Below are 17,105 nucleotides of genomic sequence, written 5' to 3'. Positions count from 1 at the left end.
ATCAAGCATAAAGTACTTTATGTGTTTTTTATCATTGTCTACCAAAAATACCTCCATCGAGGGCGAGTTTAGACCGCCATTCCACAGGAAGGAACTCGACATGTTCATTAATTCGGTCAGAGAAGTGCTTCTCCTCCATCTTACGGGCAGCATCCCGCATCCTAATCATCAATGAAAAGTTAGTTTCTAAACTTTTTTTAATACACTCAGTGGTGTGATTTTGTGGACTCACATGCTTGTATTTCTAATGATACGCCCCTGATCCATCTTTTGGCCAATTCCATGTACCACAAAGACTATGTGTGTAGTTTCAGGGGGCGTGTCCTCTAGAGCCGCCTCCTCTACGTAACCCCGGTGGAGACGCGTCCCACTGCTGGAGGCTAAGGAAACAGGAAGGAAGAAACTTCGGTAATTTAATAACCACCGTCTTTTATAACAATTTTCGAATGTTTCCCAGGTGATGAACGATAAAAAACATTGACAGCCAATCAGAAAATGCTATAAATAGACAACACCTGCAGCACATGCTTATTAAAACATTGTAATGTTATTAGCATCAAACCAAAGCATAATAGTTACATTTATAGTCACCGTTCTTGGTGTGAATGAGCCATTCGATTAATGAACATCAAGTACATAGCGTTGGATCCACGTCTATTTATTATAAAATCATCTGAATGCTAATACTCTTCTAAAAGTGCTTTAAAGTCCACATGAACTGAAAGCTGCAAATGTTTATGTATTATGATGCAGTTCCTAGAGAAACTAAATATTAAATGAGAAAACAGTGGGTGTGGCTTATTTTTTCTACTGCGAGCTGATTGGATGTAGTCAAGTATTTCATTCAAAAAGATCAGGAAAATGGTCTCGGAAACGTTATTACAATCTAACAGACTCTTCCTCACCATTTGGGCTTTTTTGTTTTAGCGCTGTCAAAACGGGCACCTTATCTTGACATAACGTGATGTTATGGAGCCATGTTAAAACTATGTTATCAGTACATCAGTTATAAACATCTACACCTACACCAACCCTAAACCCAACCATCAGTTAGTAACAACTACACTTTCCCTAAACCTAAACCCAACCATCACAGCTATTAATGTCTACACCTTCCCTAAACCTAAACCAAACCATCAGTTAGTAACATCTACACTTTCCCTAAACCTAAACCCAACCATCACAGCTATAATGTCTACACCTTCCCTAAACCTAAACCCAACCATCACAGTTATTAAGGTCTACACCTTACCTAAACCCAATCATCACAGTTATAACGTCTACATCTTACCTAAACTACACCATCACAGTTATTAACGTCTAAACGAGGGCTATTTAATTGGCGACCCGCGGGCCGAACCCGGCCCCCGAGCCAACTTGTTCCGGCCCTCCAAATAGTTAGACCAAGACATCAACAATAAATTTAGTTCTGTCGAAAAACTGAAAAAAAGCTAATCTTCGCTGATTGGACCGATGACAGCCTTTTGCAATTGGTCGACAGCGTTCAACGCGAGACAGTAAAATGCCCAGCGCGGTTTATCAAGCCCCTGGGTCGCCAACATTGGTATTGGATCCGATCGCAGCACGAAACACGCTTCATAGTAAACCTACTAATACCACATTAAACAGTACCCGGTTCTCAACAGTGTTATTTAGACACCTCACACCCGAAAGCAGTGAAACTAAACACCAGCATATTGCTCTATTTTTAAATGATACACAATCAGTATTAATCCACACAGTGGCAAAAGCTGAACTATTCTGAACCTTGACCACTGCGCGTGGGTAAGAACAGCTGACGGTGGCCAAAGCAACGGCAAACGGCAGTGGAACACAAGTTCACAAACGCATTTTAAATCCGTACACAAAGCGACAAGCGTCGCCTTTTCAATGTATAATTAGACGCGATATGAGAATATAAAGAGTTAACCTGATACAGTGCAAGCGGTTACAAGTAACAAAACACAATTAAATACATCATTTGCAAGCTAAAGAAAACAAGCAGGCAACCACTTACTTACACTTATGAAGTGTGTCAATGGGCCAGATCTGATTTCCTTAATTATCTTTCATATTGGAGCTTTTCTCCCTTCTCAGCTGTAGATCATTTCTATTTGCAATCATTGCTGTGGCACCTCTTGCGTGAAGTGTTGTATGTTCTCAGGGCTTACCTGTACTCTACTATGTCCAGAGATCAAATCCCCAGCCAGGGGGTTGTAACGCTCACCAGTGCTTCTCCTCAGCATGCAACAGCCTGCCTTTGTTCGACTGTGTGCCTAATAAACTGGCCTTATTTTGCACGCATCCCTGGTGTATTGTCTGTCCATTACAAAATGGAGGAAGAAACTAATCCATGAGCCGTGTACTGAAGTTCCTGTCGAGCTCTGTTAAAGTTTCATACATCAGTAGTCTGATCCTTCCTTAAACAAACGAAAGAGTTGCCCATTGTCTCGCCCCCCTCACACTTCCAATAATATCCAGGTAAGCATCTTCATGACTCAAGACTTCAGGATCTGTCTTTGCTGCTGTGTTTGTGGGCGGGGCCGCAGGTTTAAATTTTCCCAGGTTTATGCTAGCAACAATTGGGCGGGGCTTATGTTTCGTAGCCACGTCACTCCGAAACGCCTAATAACTCGCTAACAAGACGATTCATTTTAACCACATTAGTTTTAAAAACTGTCCACTTTCAGATTTAAGCCTTAGCTGGATATTTCACTTCACTTAGCGCTATGTTACACACTACATGGAAGGTCAATTTCAAAAACCCATTATAGGGGCTCTTTAAAGAAAAGAAATTCAATTTTTGTAATCTTTTGAAATAACAAGTTTTATATGTGTAAAATCCAAACATGAACTTGTATATTAAATATGTGATTTGCATTATTTTAGATTTGATGTGTTCTATTAATTAGCAACACGTGAGAGTATTTACTAATCAAATGTTTAACAAACCTTTTGAGAATCCCAGCTTCTGAGTGACCGTCCGTGCAATCTTAGAGGTGGTGGCGTCGCTGTAAAGGTACACTTCATCCACACTGTGCCAGTCCACGTGGCTCCGGCTCAGTTTCAGACTGTGAATGGCTGAGTGAATTAAGGGCACAAGTCAAACAGGTCTGTTTCAAATTACCTCCTGTTAAGTAAACTTCATGTCTGAATAGATTAGATCATTCCAATTAGGGTCTTTTTTAAACATTTGCAAAAACAGCTGACAGCTGATACCCCATCAGTAATAAACGTCCCACCGGTGTTTGACTTGTGTCACATGAAACAAACAGGAAGTCTGGTTTGTGGCTTATTTAACTAAGCGACTGTCTCTGAGTGAGCTGAACTAAGCGTCAATGTTAAGTCGTTCTTTTTGTGTGCTTGACCCCTAGCACAAAGCTTACCCTAAACCCTAAACACTAGTCATGGCAGGGTCTGTTACCGTCTTTGCTGTCCACTGTGGTGGCCACTGCTTCCGTGTCAAAGGTGTCCTTCATCTGCTGGCCCCGGAAACAGGCTAAGTGCTCCAGTTCAATAAGGTCACTGTCCTCCTCCTCCAAGGGCAACCAGGTGCCGTCTGTGAACCACTGGCCTCTCATGACTGGGATGTGGTCCTGTTCTGTAAAGCGGAGTGGTTTGAATTGTTATCTATTTCTAAAGTATGACTATATCTAACATCATACAATGGCAATGCTATATAAGGATCAGGGTGGACCAGTTAAGTCACAGTCCCTTTTTGCACTTTTCGCCACATAGACTTCCATTCATATGCATGCGTATGTGGCAAACTGTAAACATAAGCTCATGCGACAAGTTTCCCTTGTCGCTGTATTTTAAAGTTAAAGCTTGGTGATTACTGATCTGCGAAATCGAATCACATGATAGCGTGAGACCAATAAAAGATCAAAGCTCTGTACAGAAATTTAAAATATGGAGCAATTGCATGCTTTTTTAATGTCTAATTACTATAATTTTCCCGCCCCTTTTCGCAGTGACGTACGACAGAATTTTGCATGCGCAAGCTCTAGTGTGGCTGCAGCTTTAGACTGACAGCTAATTCACCCAATCAAATTACGCAAATCCTGCATAGTAAAGATGTAAAGAATAAGTAAGAAGAGACTGGTGGATGATTGGATAGTGGATTGATTTTTCTATTGTTGTTATTCAGTTCTATGGATGATTGGATGGTGGACTGATTTTTCTGTTGTGTTCTTCAGCTCTATGGTGAATAGTTAGCGATTACAATTCTAAATATGAATGAGTATTAATAGAATATAAAACACTTTTCAAAATCTAAAGATTACAGGCCCAACTTAACATTTTGCTAAATATAATTCAAGGCTATAATACCGTAATATGTCATACCGCAGTATCTAAAAATAGCAACGGTATTAGTTTCAAAACTGGTATTCCATCATAAAAACAATGCACCTATATAGGAGACAAGGAATAAATATTCAATATAATTTATTTAATGGCTAAAGATGCGCATGTGTGGTCGTCATCACGAGACAGCGTGGAGGAGAAAGAGAGAGTTGGGAAAAAATGGTAAGCTGTGGACCAAGTGACAACGCTGCGTATGCACAAAAAACTTTGCGTACGCCAGGTTTCACGCTCAGAATCGCTCACGTTTGGATTTACTAACAATGAACTGAACATGGGAATGTGCACAGCTTCACAGCAGCTTTCAGGCAGGCGTACGCACATTTTTTGTGTGCGTCTGTTTTATTTCCATTGGTGACTCCTAGAGGCAGTTGTGTTAAATTCTTCTCTACAAAGTGTCTGAGCCTTGCAATGGCCCCCCTGGGGCCTCATGTATGAAGACTTGCGTGGAAATCTTACTAAAACATTGCGTACGCACAAAGCTGTAAATGTGCGTACGCAGAAAAAAATTCAGATGTATGAAACACTGCGTACGCCGAATCTCACGCATATTCTTTTGTACATCTGAATGAACGTGAAACTGAGCGCAACATGCACGAGCACATAACCCCTCCCTGCCTCCTCCCCCGTATGAATATGCTAATGACTATGCTAATGGCAAAACCCAACGAAAAAGCAATGTCAAAAGCAAGCAAAAAGAGAAACTTTGAACAGAATGTGAATTGGAGGTGCTGCTTTCGGAGGTAGACCGGAGAAAAGCTGTGTTATTTGCAAGTTTGTTCTCCGGAATTAACAACAAAAGAAAAAAATAGAGTGGGAGAGTTTAGCTGATACGGTTAACACAGTTGGGTCTGAACATCGCACTGAGTGCATTAAAAAAATAAATAGTGTGGTTTATATCTGTAAAATGTTGCAAGACACTTAACAGTCTCAGTGGCGCTACTCGTAAGACGCATGTGATCATGAATTGATACGTTCGAGCATGAACTCGGCTGGAATCCAGCGTCTGATGAACTCTTTCTTGTTTTTTCCCCCGCTACATATCAGATTTTGCCCACTATTTATCACGAGAAAGACAAGTAGAAATCATCAATAAGTTCATATCAATAAGCATCATATTTTATTTGCACATTTATTGAATGGAAATGTTTCTGATTCACGCATGCAAATTCATCTTCAGATAGTGTCTTTATAGCAATGTGCGTGCGGTAGATCGCTCAGATTACATTGGGAAAACAGGCGACTGCTGCAAATTGTGCTTTAATGTTTAGCTGGTCAAATGTATGGTATAGAAACTTTATATACCTGCTGAACCCGTCTCATACAGCTGCCATTGCAAGGCTCAGACACTTTGTAGAGAGGAATTTAACACAACTGCCTCTAGGAGTCGCCAATGGAAATAAAACAGACACGCACAAAAAATGTGCGTACGCCTGCCAGAAAGCTGCCGTGAAGCTGCGCACATTCCCACGTTCAGTTCATTGTTAGTAAATCCAAACGTGAGCGATTCTGAGCGTGAAACCTGGCGTACGCAAAGTTTTTGTGCGTACGCAGCGTTGATACATGAGGCCCCTGGTCTCGAAAAAAACAACTTCTGCAATTTGGCAGTACTTCAGGTTTCGACCAAACGAGAAGGGAGAAATATAGATGATTTTTTCAATTTTATAAATTTTGCAACAAAAAGGTGACCGCGAGAGATGGAAATACCTCAAACCTAAAGTTGCATACACGAAACTACCATCCACTAACTGATACGAGAAAGGACCCGAGTTCACTCAGACCAACAACATCTAAGTCCAGTACGCAGCCAATGGTAATTGGGGCCTTCGGTAAAACAACAAAGTTCAAAAGGGACAGTGTCAGTTGGAAAACCTGTACTGATGTAATGACAAAAAGTCCTTTAAGGACATGGTAAAATACAATTGATTTGTGTGCACGAAAACTGTTCTATTCAATGCTGTTTAACTGTTATATTTCCCCTTTTTTATAAACTTCTATTTGTTGCTAAAAAAAAGTTGTTAATATGGTTGTGCATGTTATTTTGTTTTTGTTTCAGTATTAGAGTTCGGTATTCAGTTTCTGAACCGTTTAGGCACAAGCCAACAGTTTGGTGATGCTGTCTGAGTCTTATGTAATAATTTTTTTTATTATTCAGGGTAATACCATATATTGAGGTACAATAGGGAGAAGGTTTGACGTATCAAAATTTGGATAGCGCCCAAGCCTAGTGTGTTTTTATTTAAAGTGTGTGCTGTGCACTATTGAGAATACTGAACTGAAGCTTAAACTCATTTATTCATTCATTTTATTTTCTTAATTAATCAGGGGTCACAACAGCGGAATGAACCGCTAACTTATCCAGCATATGTTTTACGCAGTGGATGTCCTTTTTAGCCACAACCCAGCACTGGGAAACACCCATACACTCTTGCATTCACACACATACACTACAGCCAATTTAGCTTATTCAATTCACCTCTACAGCATGTCTTTGGACTTGTGGGGGAAACCGGAGCTCCCAGAGGAAACCCACGTGAACATGGGAAGAACATGCAAACTCTATACAGAAATGCCAACTGACCCAGCCGAGGCTCAAACCAGCGACTTTCTTGCTGTGAGGCGACAGCACCACTGTGTTGCCCCTAGCTTAAATTCACAACATTACAAATCAAATCACAATATCAGTTGGGAAAATCTAACATGGCAATATTTTGTTAATTAGCTGAAAGTGCATCCCCTGCTTAAAACCAAAGTCCTTTTAAGGCAAGTGATTTCACTCTGCGGCCATCTTTGAAACACCTCTTGGGCAGTATGCTCGGGCATTTTGTCTTAATGGGGAAACATCAAATTCTTCAAAACTGCTTGCCAAGCTTACCATTGAATTTCATATTATGAATCACCAATAAAATTAAACATCAGCTGTGTCTTTATTTTCATTTCTAAACATCCAAATCACACAAAATCTGCAGAAACTCACGTCTCGTCCGAGCCCCTCCCACTGAGCATTGTCAGTCTATAGTGATGGATGATTGGCTCTTGTACTAGAAGGCAGACTTTATTCGCCATTAGGCGATTGATGATTGCCTCCTGTACTAGTAGGCAAGGCTTTATTTGCCATGTAGACTGTTACACTTTTCCCCATTCACCAAGATTTGAGTGACATGTCTTTTGTATTCTATAGTCTGCTGGATAAATTGGCAAAAGAAAAATGAATGAATGAATATCTATTTGGAAAGAATATATAATTGTTGGGATTGTGATGATTCTGTAAGTGTGTGCATATGCCTAAAACCTAATAAACTAATTAAAAGCAGATAAATACAATAAAGACAAGTTACATTTGAAATAAGCAGTGTTTTTTCCTTTTTCTGAGTCTAACAGTATACAGGCACAGTAACTAAATAATAAAAAAAAACAATAAAATAAAATTAACGATTATTTGCGTTACTAACAGTACAATTTCTTATGCCTGAATGCTTTGAAAATGCTCATAGTCGCAGGCCTCAAAATCACATCATGCAAATGATACATGTAATTAATACAGACTCAACATTGCATATCCTGCGATGTGACTATTATCGATGACGAATATATGTGACGAATAATCACATTGCAATTTCAATGCTGAAACAATATATTGTGCTGCCCTAAATCACACAAAACTTTCAGATAGGCTGCCTTATTTTGTGAAAAACAACGAAAGCATGGATCCCTGTGAGGTAGTTTTCCAAGCGCAAGTTTAACAATACCTTAAATAATAAGATCGAATGTACCCACTGTATTAAAATAGATTAAAAAGAAAACAACCAAAGTACATGAAATATAAACATAAACCAATCAAAATGTAGAAATCAATGCTTATCTTGTTTGTTACAAAATTGCACAAAGCTGCAAATTTTATCTGTTGTTAGTTCATTCTCAGATAAAAAAAGAAGGTCATTTGAACAAAACTGTAATAATATTGATAACTGTCGTCATTTTCATGTGAAACTTTCATATCTATCTCTATTTTGTTCTATGGTAAAGTACTATGGTAAAAGATAAAAAATCTGCAAGACCTTAAAAACAGCTTTGATTGGTGTTGTTCATACGTCACCATATTTGAGATCCAGTTTCTATCTGTTGAACTTCTCACCATTTTTAAACGATGACAAAAATCACAGCATCATAGATTTCCTGTAGGTTTAAATAAGCAGCCTGCAATCACACTCTATGAGGATTATCTCAAGATCTGTCTTAATTTGTGTGTGGGCTTGTTTGAACTTGTCGAGAACATCTGCTATTAAATCTACTATGGTTCTTTGAATGTTACTAATGTATTTTTTTTCTGCCGTATTTATACTATTTTGGGCTAGTTTCTTTTTAATCATTTAACGCAGTGGTTAGCACTGTCACCTCACAGCAAGAAGGTCACTGGTTTTAGCTCTGGCTGGACCACTTGGTGTTTCTGTGTGGAGTTTGAATGTTCTTCCGTCTTGGCGTGGGTTTCCTCTGGAGGCTCTGGTTTCCTTACAGTCCAAATACATGCAGGATAAGTGAATTGGATGAAGTAAATTGGCCATAGTGTATGAGTGTGTTTGTGAATTTGAGAGTATATGGGTGTTTTCCAGTACTGGGTTGCAGCTGGAAGGGTGTCCACTGCGTAAAACATATGCTGGAAAAGTTGGTGGTTCATTCCGCTGTGGCAACCCCTGATGGGTCTGGGACTAGGCTGAAGGAAAATGAATAAATAGTTTTACTGCCTTTTTAAACTTTACTGTTGTTTTTTTGACAGTGAAGCTGTTATGAAAGACAAATTAAAGGAACACTCCATTTCTTATAAAAATAGCCTCATTCAGCCTCCTAGAGGTAAACAGTTGAGTTTTACCATCTTTGAATACATTCAGCCAATCTCCCGATCCGATGGGAACACTTTTAGCTTAGCTTAGCATAAATCATTGAATTGGATTAGACCATTAGCATCTCAAAAAGTCACACTTTAAATAGTTAAATTCATTTATTAATTTTCCTTCGGCTTAGACCTTTTAATTATCAGGGGTCGCCACAGCAGAATGAACCGCCAACTTATCCAACTTGTGTTTTACACAGTGGATGCCCTTCCAGCTGCAACCTAGTACTGGGAAACACCTATACACACTCATACACTAGGTCCAATTTAGTTTACTTAATTCACCTGTACCGCATGTCTTTGGACTGAGGGGGAAACCGGAGCACCTGGAAGAAACCCAAACAATAACAGGGAGAATATGCAATCTCCACACAGAAATGCCAACTGACCCAGCCAGGACTCAAATCAGTGACCTTCTTGCTGTGTCACTGAGCCACCGTGTTGCCTAATATTAAATTATCAACCTTTTTTTTTTTTTTAGCAAGATGGTATGGTTTAATCTAATAAAATCATTCAATGAAATGACTTGGCTGTAAGTTATTGTGCTACATACATGAGCAATATCACATGAGTAGTAGTGCGATATGGCTGTATATCGGCACTGGTGGAAGGCGTGCGTTGCCTTAGTGCCCCCACCAGTGCCGATATACAGCCATATCGCACTGCTACGAGTGTGATATTGCATTTATACAACAGTTTGACGGCATAATTGTGTATATAAAAACTAAATCAAACATAGAGAGTCTCAAAAACCCTTTTGTATGAGGAACTACTTTCTTCCCCCTTGGATTCAAATCATAAGTTGACAGTTAAACACCTTTAAAACAGTTAAAAGCATCTTTTAAACTTTAGATCTGTAGTGTCTGCTTTTTGCTGGGTGTATGTGGGCAGAGTAATACACAAAGGGTAAAGAGGCTGTAGGAGTTCTGTTATTGCAGAGTATCGCGAGGCTATCAGTCAATCAGATTCGAGAACCAGACAGAACTGTTGTATAAAGTATAATAATGCACTATTGATAACAGACAAGGGACTTTTGCCTTGAAATTTAGCTAATGCTCTGTCTGGAGAGTTTTCAGTATCCTTCCTCAACACAGATCCTTGAAGTGAACTTTTGCCTGTAAGATGATTAGATTCACTATCTTGGACTTTAAACACAAACTCACAAAAGTGTGAGACACGAGGACAGAATGATGCATCTGATGCGCAATGACTGTCAGCTCTGAATCGTGGCTATAAGCCTCGGCTAATATTGGCAGGAATGACTGTACACTTCACAGTTCACACAGACTGCATTTCTGTCTCTTTAAGTTCAATTGTAAATTCTGTCATGGTAATATCTTAACAGATACAAACACTGAGTGTAGTAATCTCTGTGAATATTACAGGGAAAGAACTGCATAGTCTGTTGTCAACTGTGATGTTTGCAGCACTGCTCACACACTAGTCTAAACTGTGCAGCTTTCTGTTAAGGATTTGTGACCAACTTGAACGTGTTGCAGAATCTGTGAGGGGAAATTCCAGATCAAATGACTAAATTCTGCCTCACAGAGCATCTCTAAATATGATCACAATTTTGAAAGGAGTACAAAATTAAAATTCTACGAATGTGCCTTATTAAAAACACAAAAGGAGGATGTTAAGATATCAATATAATCTGTTGTGATCCTTAAATCTCTTGAAGATGGTTTGAATCCGATTTCACATCAGTACTATTGGTTTAATTGAATAACATTATACATTAGTCTGTTCCTTAATCAAAGGTAATTTGACTGCATTGTTGTTTTATTGGTCACTTATATTGTGAGATTTGTGCCATTAAATTACAATTGTTAACCAATCAAAATATCGTTTTCCAGAATAACTATAAATCACACTAGTTAGGTAGCCTACTTTTATATCACTTTTTTTGACCTGCACTTTCACTGTACAGGTAAGAGCTGTATACACATTCAGCGAAAAAACTCTTTTTGTTAGCCAATGTCATGGTTTGGATGATGGCATCATGCCTGTTCTCTTTAAAGTAAGCTTGTAAAGAAACTCACGGTTCCAGTACACAGGATAGCAGCTCTTTCCTTTGATGTCCACCTCATAGAGTCCTCCACGCACACACACTGCGTCCACGTTGACGCTGTCTGACCTGAACACCGAATCGTCCGCTGAGCATCCCGCATCCGCGCTGTCGGGTACCGGCTGAGCTGCCACCGCCGCCGACTGCCTCCGAACCGCCGGTTCCTCGCATCCTGAAGAAGACTCGAATAAATCCTCCGCTTCTTCCGTCGCATCCCTCCGTTTGACCTCTTCCGGATTAAGTTCGCAGTATTTACGATACGCCAGCTCGATTTTTAAGGAATCGTGGCCAACGAACGGTTTCCAGGTCCTCTTGTCCTCCTTGTAAAACCAGCGCACCTCCTCGGGTCCGAGTTCCGTGACAACTTCCCCGCGGTGGCGCGAGCTGTTGGAGCGGTTGCGCTTTTTCGTGGCGACGTTCCCGTCACTTTCGCTGTAATTCGGGTCGCCGGGGATGTCGAGATAATCAGTGTCCGGATCAGAGCCGAGATGGCTATGATAGCCAGCGAAACCCTCCTCCACCAGGCCTAGCATCAGCTGGCCTGGGGGAAGCGGCAGATGTCCGTCCAATGTTATGCCCGGCTGCACCGCGTCCATCCCGCCGTGAATCGCGTCGCCCGTGGGGTCGTTAAAGCAGGACGCGCAACCATCATCCATCCTTCCCCATTCACTACCGCTGACATTTTCTCTGCTTTCCGAGCAACTCAAAGACGATTTGTCCTGACAAGCGCTCATTACTGTCGCCGCTTTCTAGAAAACAGCAAACAGAGCGGTTTCAGCACCGGTCAGCTGATTATAATAACAACAAATCTAACGGTGTCAAAACCTCTCCTTCCCCCGGCGCCACTAAAGCGGCCAGCATCTGTCCGGAGGCGTCAATCACACACGCTGGACTTGGACTCCATGAATTACTAGCAGATATCACTCGGGCAGTCCTCAAGTTATAGAGCAGACACGCCAACCTGTTCACTTTTCATTTATATGCCGACTGTATTTCTCCCCGTGGAGCCCCTCTGCTCTAAAGCGACGTCCAATTCAAAAATGAATCTTTATGTTGAGTCGAGTCTTTTTTAACGGGTCCAAAAAATAGTTTGAACGAGTTGTCCTGAAATGAATCTGTCCGAACTCGATACCATACTAAACCATACTCGAATCTCAACAGTCGAGGAGGACCTTGGTTTAAAATACATTATAGTATGATTGTTTTTAATTGAAGTAAACATTTTGTCATGACTGTATAACGAACGTAGGACGTTGTTTGATGCAGATGCAATTTAATGCTAACAACTTGATGCAAATAACCCTTCATATTTTTAAACACAATAGCTACAAGCTTATTATTCTTATTATTTTTATGACAGTATTATTATTATTATTATTATTATTACTATTATGAAATTATTATTATTATTATTATTATTATTACAGTGTTATATTAATAATAATAATAATAATAATAATAATAATAACAACAATAATAATAATAATAATAATAATAATAATTTATTATTATTATTGTTATTATTATTACAGTATTATTATAATTATTAACAACTACAGTACTGTCATTATTATTATTAATATTATTATTACGATAATGACAGTATTATTATTACAGTATCTATCATTATTATTATCACTGTATTATTATTATTATTATTATTACAATCTGTCTAGGTTGCTTCTCTGTGGTTTCTTCCTGTGATAAATTTCATAAAACCACCTTGCATTTAGTAGCCACAATGTGGTATTAAATGCAGTTTGAACATGTTTGTGGAAGTTTTTGAAATTTGGCTTAAATGAATACTAAGAAATATATATATATATATATATATATATATATATATATATATATATATATATATATATATATATATATATATATATATATATAAAATAAAACAAATCATCGTTACATATCATTAACATTAACAGCAACAACAATAATAATAATAATAATAATAACATTAATAATAATTGTTAAAAACATTTAAAAATGTCCACATGGTGAAGCACATTGAAACTAAACCGTCTTTGATCCGGATCGTTAAAAGGATCTGTTCAAAAGAACCGATTCGCAGAAATGAATCATACTTCCCTCCGCTATCTTGCTGTAACGCTCCTCCCTGTGCGTGACGGTTTGTCATGTGCGGTTTTGTTCCTCTGAGCTTCCGTAGCGGCTGTCACAACCGGAAGTTTACGTTGGTGATTCCTGCAGGGTGACAGACAGACGCAAAGCAAGACAAGACTCAAAGCAACCGCGGTTTAATAAAAGAAAACAGTATTTATTCGCACCGTATTAATGTAACATTTTAAGCATGGCCGCGGAGTTTTTAGTGATGTTGTATGAATACTCTCCTCTCTTTTATATTGCTGTTATATCATTGTGTTTCATCATCACTGTGGCGGTTGTGTTGGGCTGGTAAGTCCATATTTTTAGCTTTAAATATTATGATATTAATCCAATGTGAGATAGTTTAGTTAAGTTTAGAGGGTTTATAGAGATGGACAATGTCTGGTTTCACTTTATTTTACAGTAGGTGTGCGTAATGTGTACTTATAGTGTACTCACCTGTGTTATTACACACTCTACCTACAGCTATTACACGCTTTGTGTAATGACTTTGATTAACATGTAGACGTGAAACAGGTCTTTAAAATAAAGGGTCTAAATAATATCTTATCAGGTTGAATCTCCAGTTAGTTCCCTCTTGAAAGCAGAAGTTGACATTACACCCTTAAAGGGATAGTTCACCCAAAAGTAACATTTACTCACTATGTACTCACCCTCAAGTGCTTATAAACCTTTTTGAGTTTCTTTAATTTGTTGAACACTAAAGAAGATATTATGAAGAAAGCTAAGAATGTGTAACCATTATAGGAAAAACAAATATTATAGTATACAACAGTTGCAGGTTTCCAGCATTCTTCAAATTATCTTCTTTTGTGTTCAACAGAAGAAAGAAACAAATTTTGAAAAAGTGAAATGTGAGTAAATGACGATGAATTTTAGTTTCTGCGTGAACTCTCCCTTTAATCTCTGTCTGACTAACTTTAGTGTCTCCTGTCAAGGTTTGGGTTTGATGTTCCAGTCATTTTGCGCAGTTCAGATGAGTCTGAATCTGTCATTCCTGTGCCTGAGAGGAAGATGGTGCAGGTGATCAATCCCTTCGCCTTGGAGGTCAACTCTACTTCTGCTTCAGTAACCGGTGAAAATCAGCAAATGTTGAAATGATCTAAAATAAGTGAAATGTTTCCGTGTTGACATGAACCAAGTAGTTTTTTTTTTCCAAAATTATGTTGTTGGTGTATATTTGTATTTTACAATACTGTAAAAATATCTATGTCAGTGATTTAAAACCATTTTATTTAAATTAAAGTCATACAAGTGCCATAAATGCAAAAAATGATAAATAAAAAATCTAAATGTTGTTTTTTTTTCTTTTTTTTCTATTGAGAGCCAACTTTTAGTTTTTTTTTTTTTATTTGGATTAGACCTATTTATTTTGGGTTGTGCAGTTTAATTAACAGAATTACTACTAAACATGTTGAAAACTCTAAATTCGCAATTTTTTTTTCCAATTCATAACACGTTTATTTCCCTTGATTAAAAGAATAAAACATATACTGTGTTATACTGTTATTCAAATACTGTTAACATATATGTTCTCTGTGATGTTTCAAGTTTTAACTGCAAATGTCACCTCCATAACGCTGAAATTGCTCCTGTCTTTCCTCAGAGGGTGTGAGTTTGCTGCCATGCTGTCTTGAAGACTGTGTCCTGAGCTGTTTCTGGGGCTGTGGAGTCCAGGCTCTTCAGACGGCCCTTCAGAGTCACCAGCTTGAGCTACGGTTCAACACTGCAGAACTGTTTCAAGAGGCTCTGGGGTCGAGTTGCCGTCACCACCAAACATTCAAGTATCCTTTTTACTTAGAATTAGGTCATTTTATGCAATATTAATGTACAAATTAAATGTGTTTATTCTGACCTTTCCTGAAAATGTATATAATGTATAGTCGGGGGGAAATAAGTATTGAACGTCATGTTTTTTTTTTTTTTTCTCCTGGGAATAATATTTCTAAAGGAACTGTTGACATTGTATAAAACCAGATTTTGGTAAAAAACAAAAAATGAACAATACAAACAAAAAGAAAAAAACCTGAAAAAAAGTTATGGGTAATAACAACGGAGTAGCACAACTTAAAGACGCCTCTAATATGGAGAATGAAGTCACATGCATTGCTCAGGTGTGAGTTTTTCCACAGACCTTAACCGAGTGTAAAAATCTTAATGGTTCCGTGGCTCTCATCTATTAAATCACATCTTTATTTTGTGTTTTATATTAATAATAATAATAATAATTCCTTACATTTATATAGCGCTTTTCTGGGCACTCAAAGCGCTTTACACAATGGGGGGGATCTCCTCATCCACCACCAGTGTGCAGCATCCACCTGGATGACGCGACGGCAGCCATTTTGCGCCAGACCGCACACCACACACCAGCTGATTGGTGGAGAGGAGACAGAGTGATGATATGCCAATCATGATATGGGGAGGGTTAGGAGGCCATGATGGACAGAGGCCAGTGGGCAGATTTGGCCAGGATGCCGGGGTTAAACCCCTACTCTTTTTCGAAGGACATCCTGGGATTTTTAACGACCACAGAGAGTCACTCACTGAGCAGTATAGAGTCCCCGTCACTATACTGGGGCATTAGGACCCTCACAGACCGCAGGTTGGGCGCCCCCTGCTGGCCTCACTAACACCACTTCCGGCAGCAACCTAGCTTTCCCATGTGGTCTCCCATCCAGGTACTGACCGGGCGCAGCCCTGCTTAGCTTCAGTGGGCGACCATGTGAAAGTTGCAGAGAGCTAGCTGCCGGCTATTGGATTCAAGTCAGGTGATTGGCTGAGCCATTCTACAGCCTGATTTTCTTTCTCTGAAATCATTTGAGTTTCCTTGACTGTCCATTGTCTTGCTGTAATGTCCACCCTGGTTTCATCTTCAGCATGTTTATAATGTACATGTTGGACCGAAGCAATTAGTATTAATTTACAATGACAAACAGAGGTTTGCTGAAGAAATACTGAGATATTTCAGCTGCTGTCTCGGCTTTCACTGCCTTTCTACATCTTCCTTTCTTCATGTGTTCAATAATTCTTCCCTGCGTCATTTCTCTTTATTACACACAACATAATTTGTAATCTAATTAGTTTTATTTTCTTTGCAAATATAGATGTCATTAATTTTACCAACATCCGGTGAACATTTCAAGTAATCAGCACCTTTAGAAATATGTTTTCTGAGAAAACTGGTGACGTGCTCAATACTTATTTTCCCCAGTGTTTAGAATAAAAAAAGTGGTAATTTAAAATGTTACATTTTTGAATAATTAATTAAAAAAATTATTGCTGACAAATGAGTAAAACCTTGTGGTTATAAGAATAATATCAGAGCATAAAAATCAACACTGTGGATATATGCTCACATGATAAAACATGTGACGAATACAACATTAAAACTAACTATAATGGAACACAATTGCAGGTTTTGTCCTTAACATCATGTTAGTGTACAGAAAGAAGAAAGGGAAGAATATTTCACCCAGATGCCACCAGCTCTTGAAGTAACAGATTTTGGGCTGCTTCCTCGGGATCGATACCCATTGGTGGCTGTGCTGACACTAGCCCATCCGGAAACCAGGGATAACTACAACATTGTAAACAGCACATAATCTTTATCAGATTTGCCCAATATGAACTAAAGAAATGTGTTCTATT

The 17,105-nt window shown here is 38.8% G+C and overlaps 2 protein-coding genes across 5 annotated transcripts in view; one reads left to right on the top strand and one right to left on the bottom strand.

Annotated features, from left to right (window-relative positions):
* The window catches only part of ddhd1b (DDHD domain containing 1b), a 41,040-nt gene extending 28,985 nt beyond the window's left edge, over positions 1–12,055 (bottom strand). Inside the window, exons 1-5 of the mRNA NM_001030246.1 lie at positions 11,296–12,055; positions 3,425–3,601; positions 2,953–3,081; positions 233–380; positions 52–161 (exon numbers count right to left, since the gene is read on the bottom strand). Coding sequence (NP_001025417.1) covers positions 52–161; positions 233–380; positions 2,953–3,081; positions 3,425–3,601; positions 11,296–12,055 — 1,324 coding nt within the window. The remainder of the gene's footprint in view (positions 1–51; positions 162–232; positions 381–2,952; positions 3,082–3,424; positions 3,602–11,295) is intronic.
* The window catches only part of cgrrf1 (cell growth regulator with ring finger domain 1), a 49,052-nt gene that overhangs the window by 30,988 nt on the left and 959 nt on the right, over positions 1–17,105 (top strand). Inside the window, exons 1-4 of one of the 4 annotated variants that reach the window (XM_073933196.1) lie at positions 13,522–13,742; positions 14,393–14,529; positions 15,061–15,238; positions 16,904–17,044. In XM_073933196.1, the coding sequence (XP_073789297.1) occupies positions 16,934–17,044 (111 nt within the window). In that variant the 5' untranslated portion in view covers positions 13,522–13,742; positions 14,393–14,529; positions 15,061–15,238; positions 16,904–16,933. 4 annotated transcript variants of the gene reach the window in all.

The sequence above is a fragment of the Danio rerio genome, chromosome 20, assembly GCF_049306965.1.
Source record: "Danio rerio strain Tuebingen ecotype United States chromosome 20, GRCz12tu, whole genome shotgun sequence".
Lineage (NCBI taxonomy): Eukaryota > Metazoa > Chordata > Actinopteri > Cypriniformes > Danionidae > Danio > Danio rerio.
This window is presented reverse-complemented; position numbering and strand designations above follow the sequence as displayed.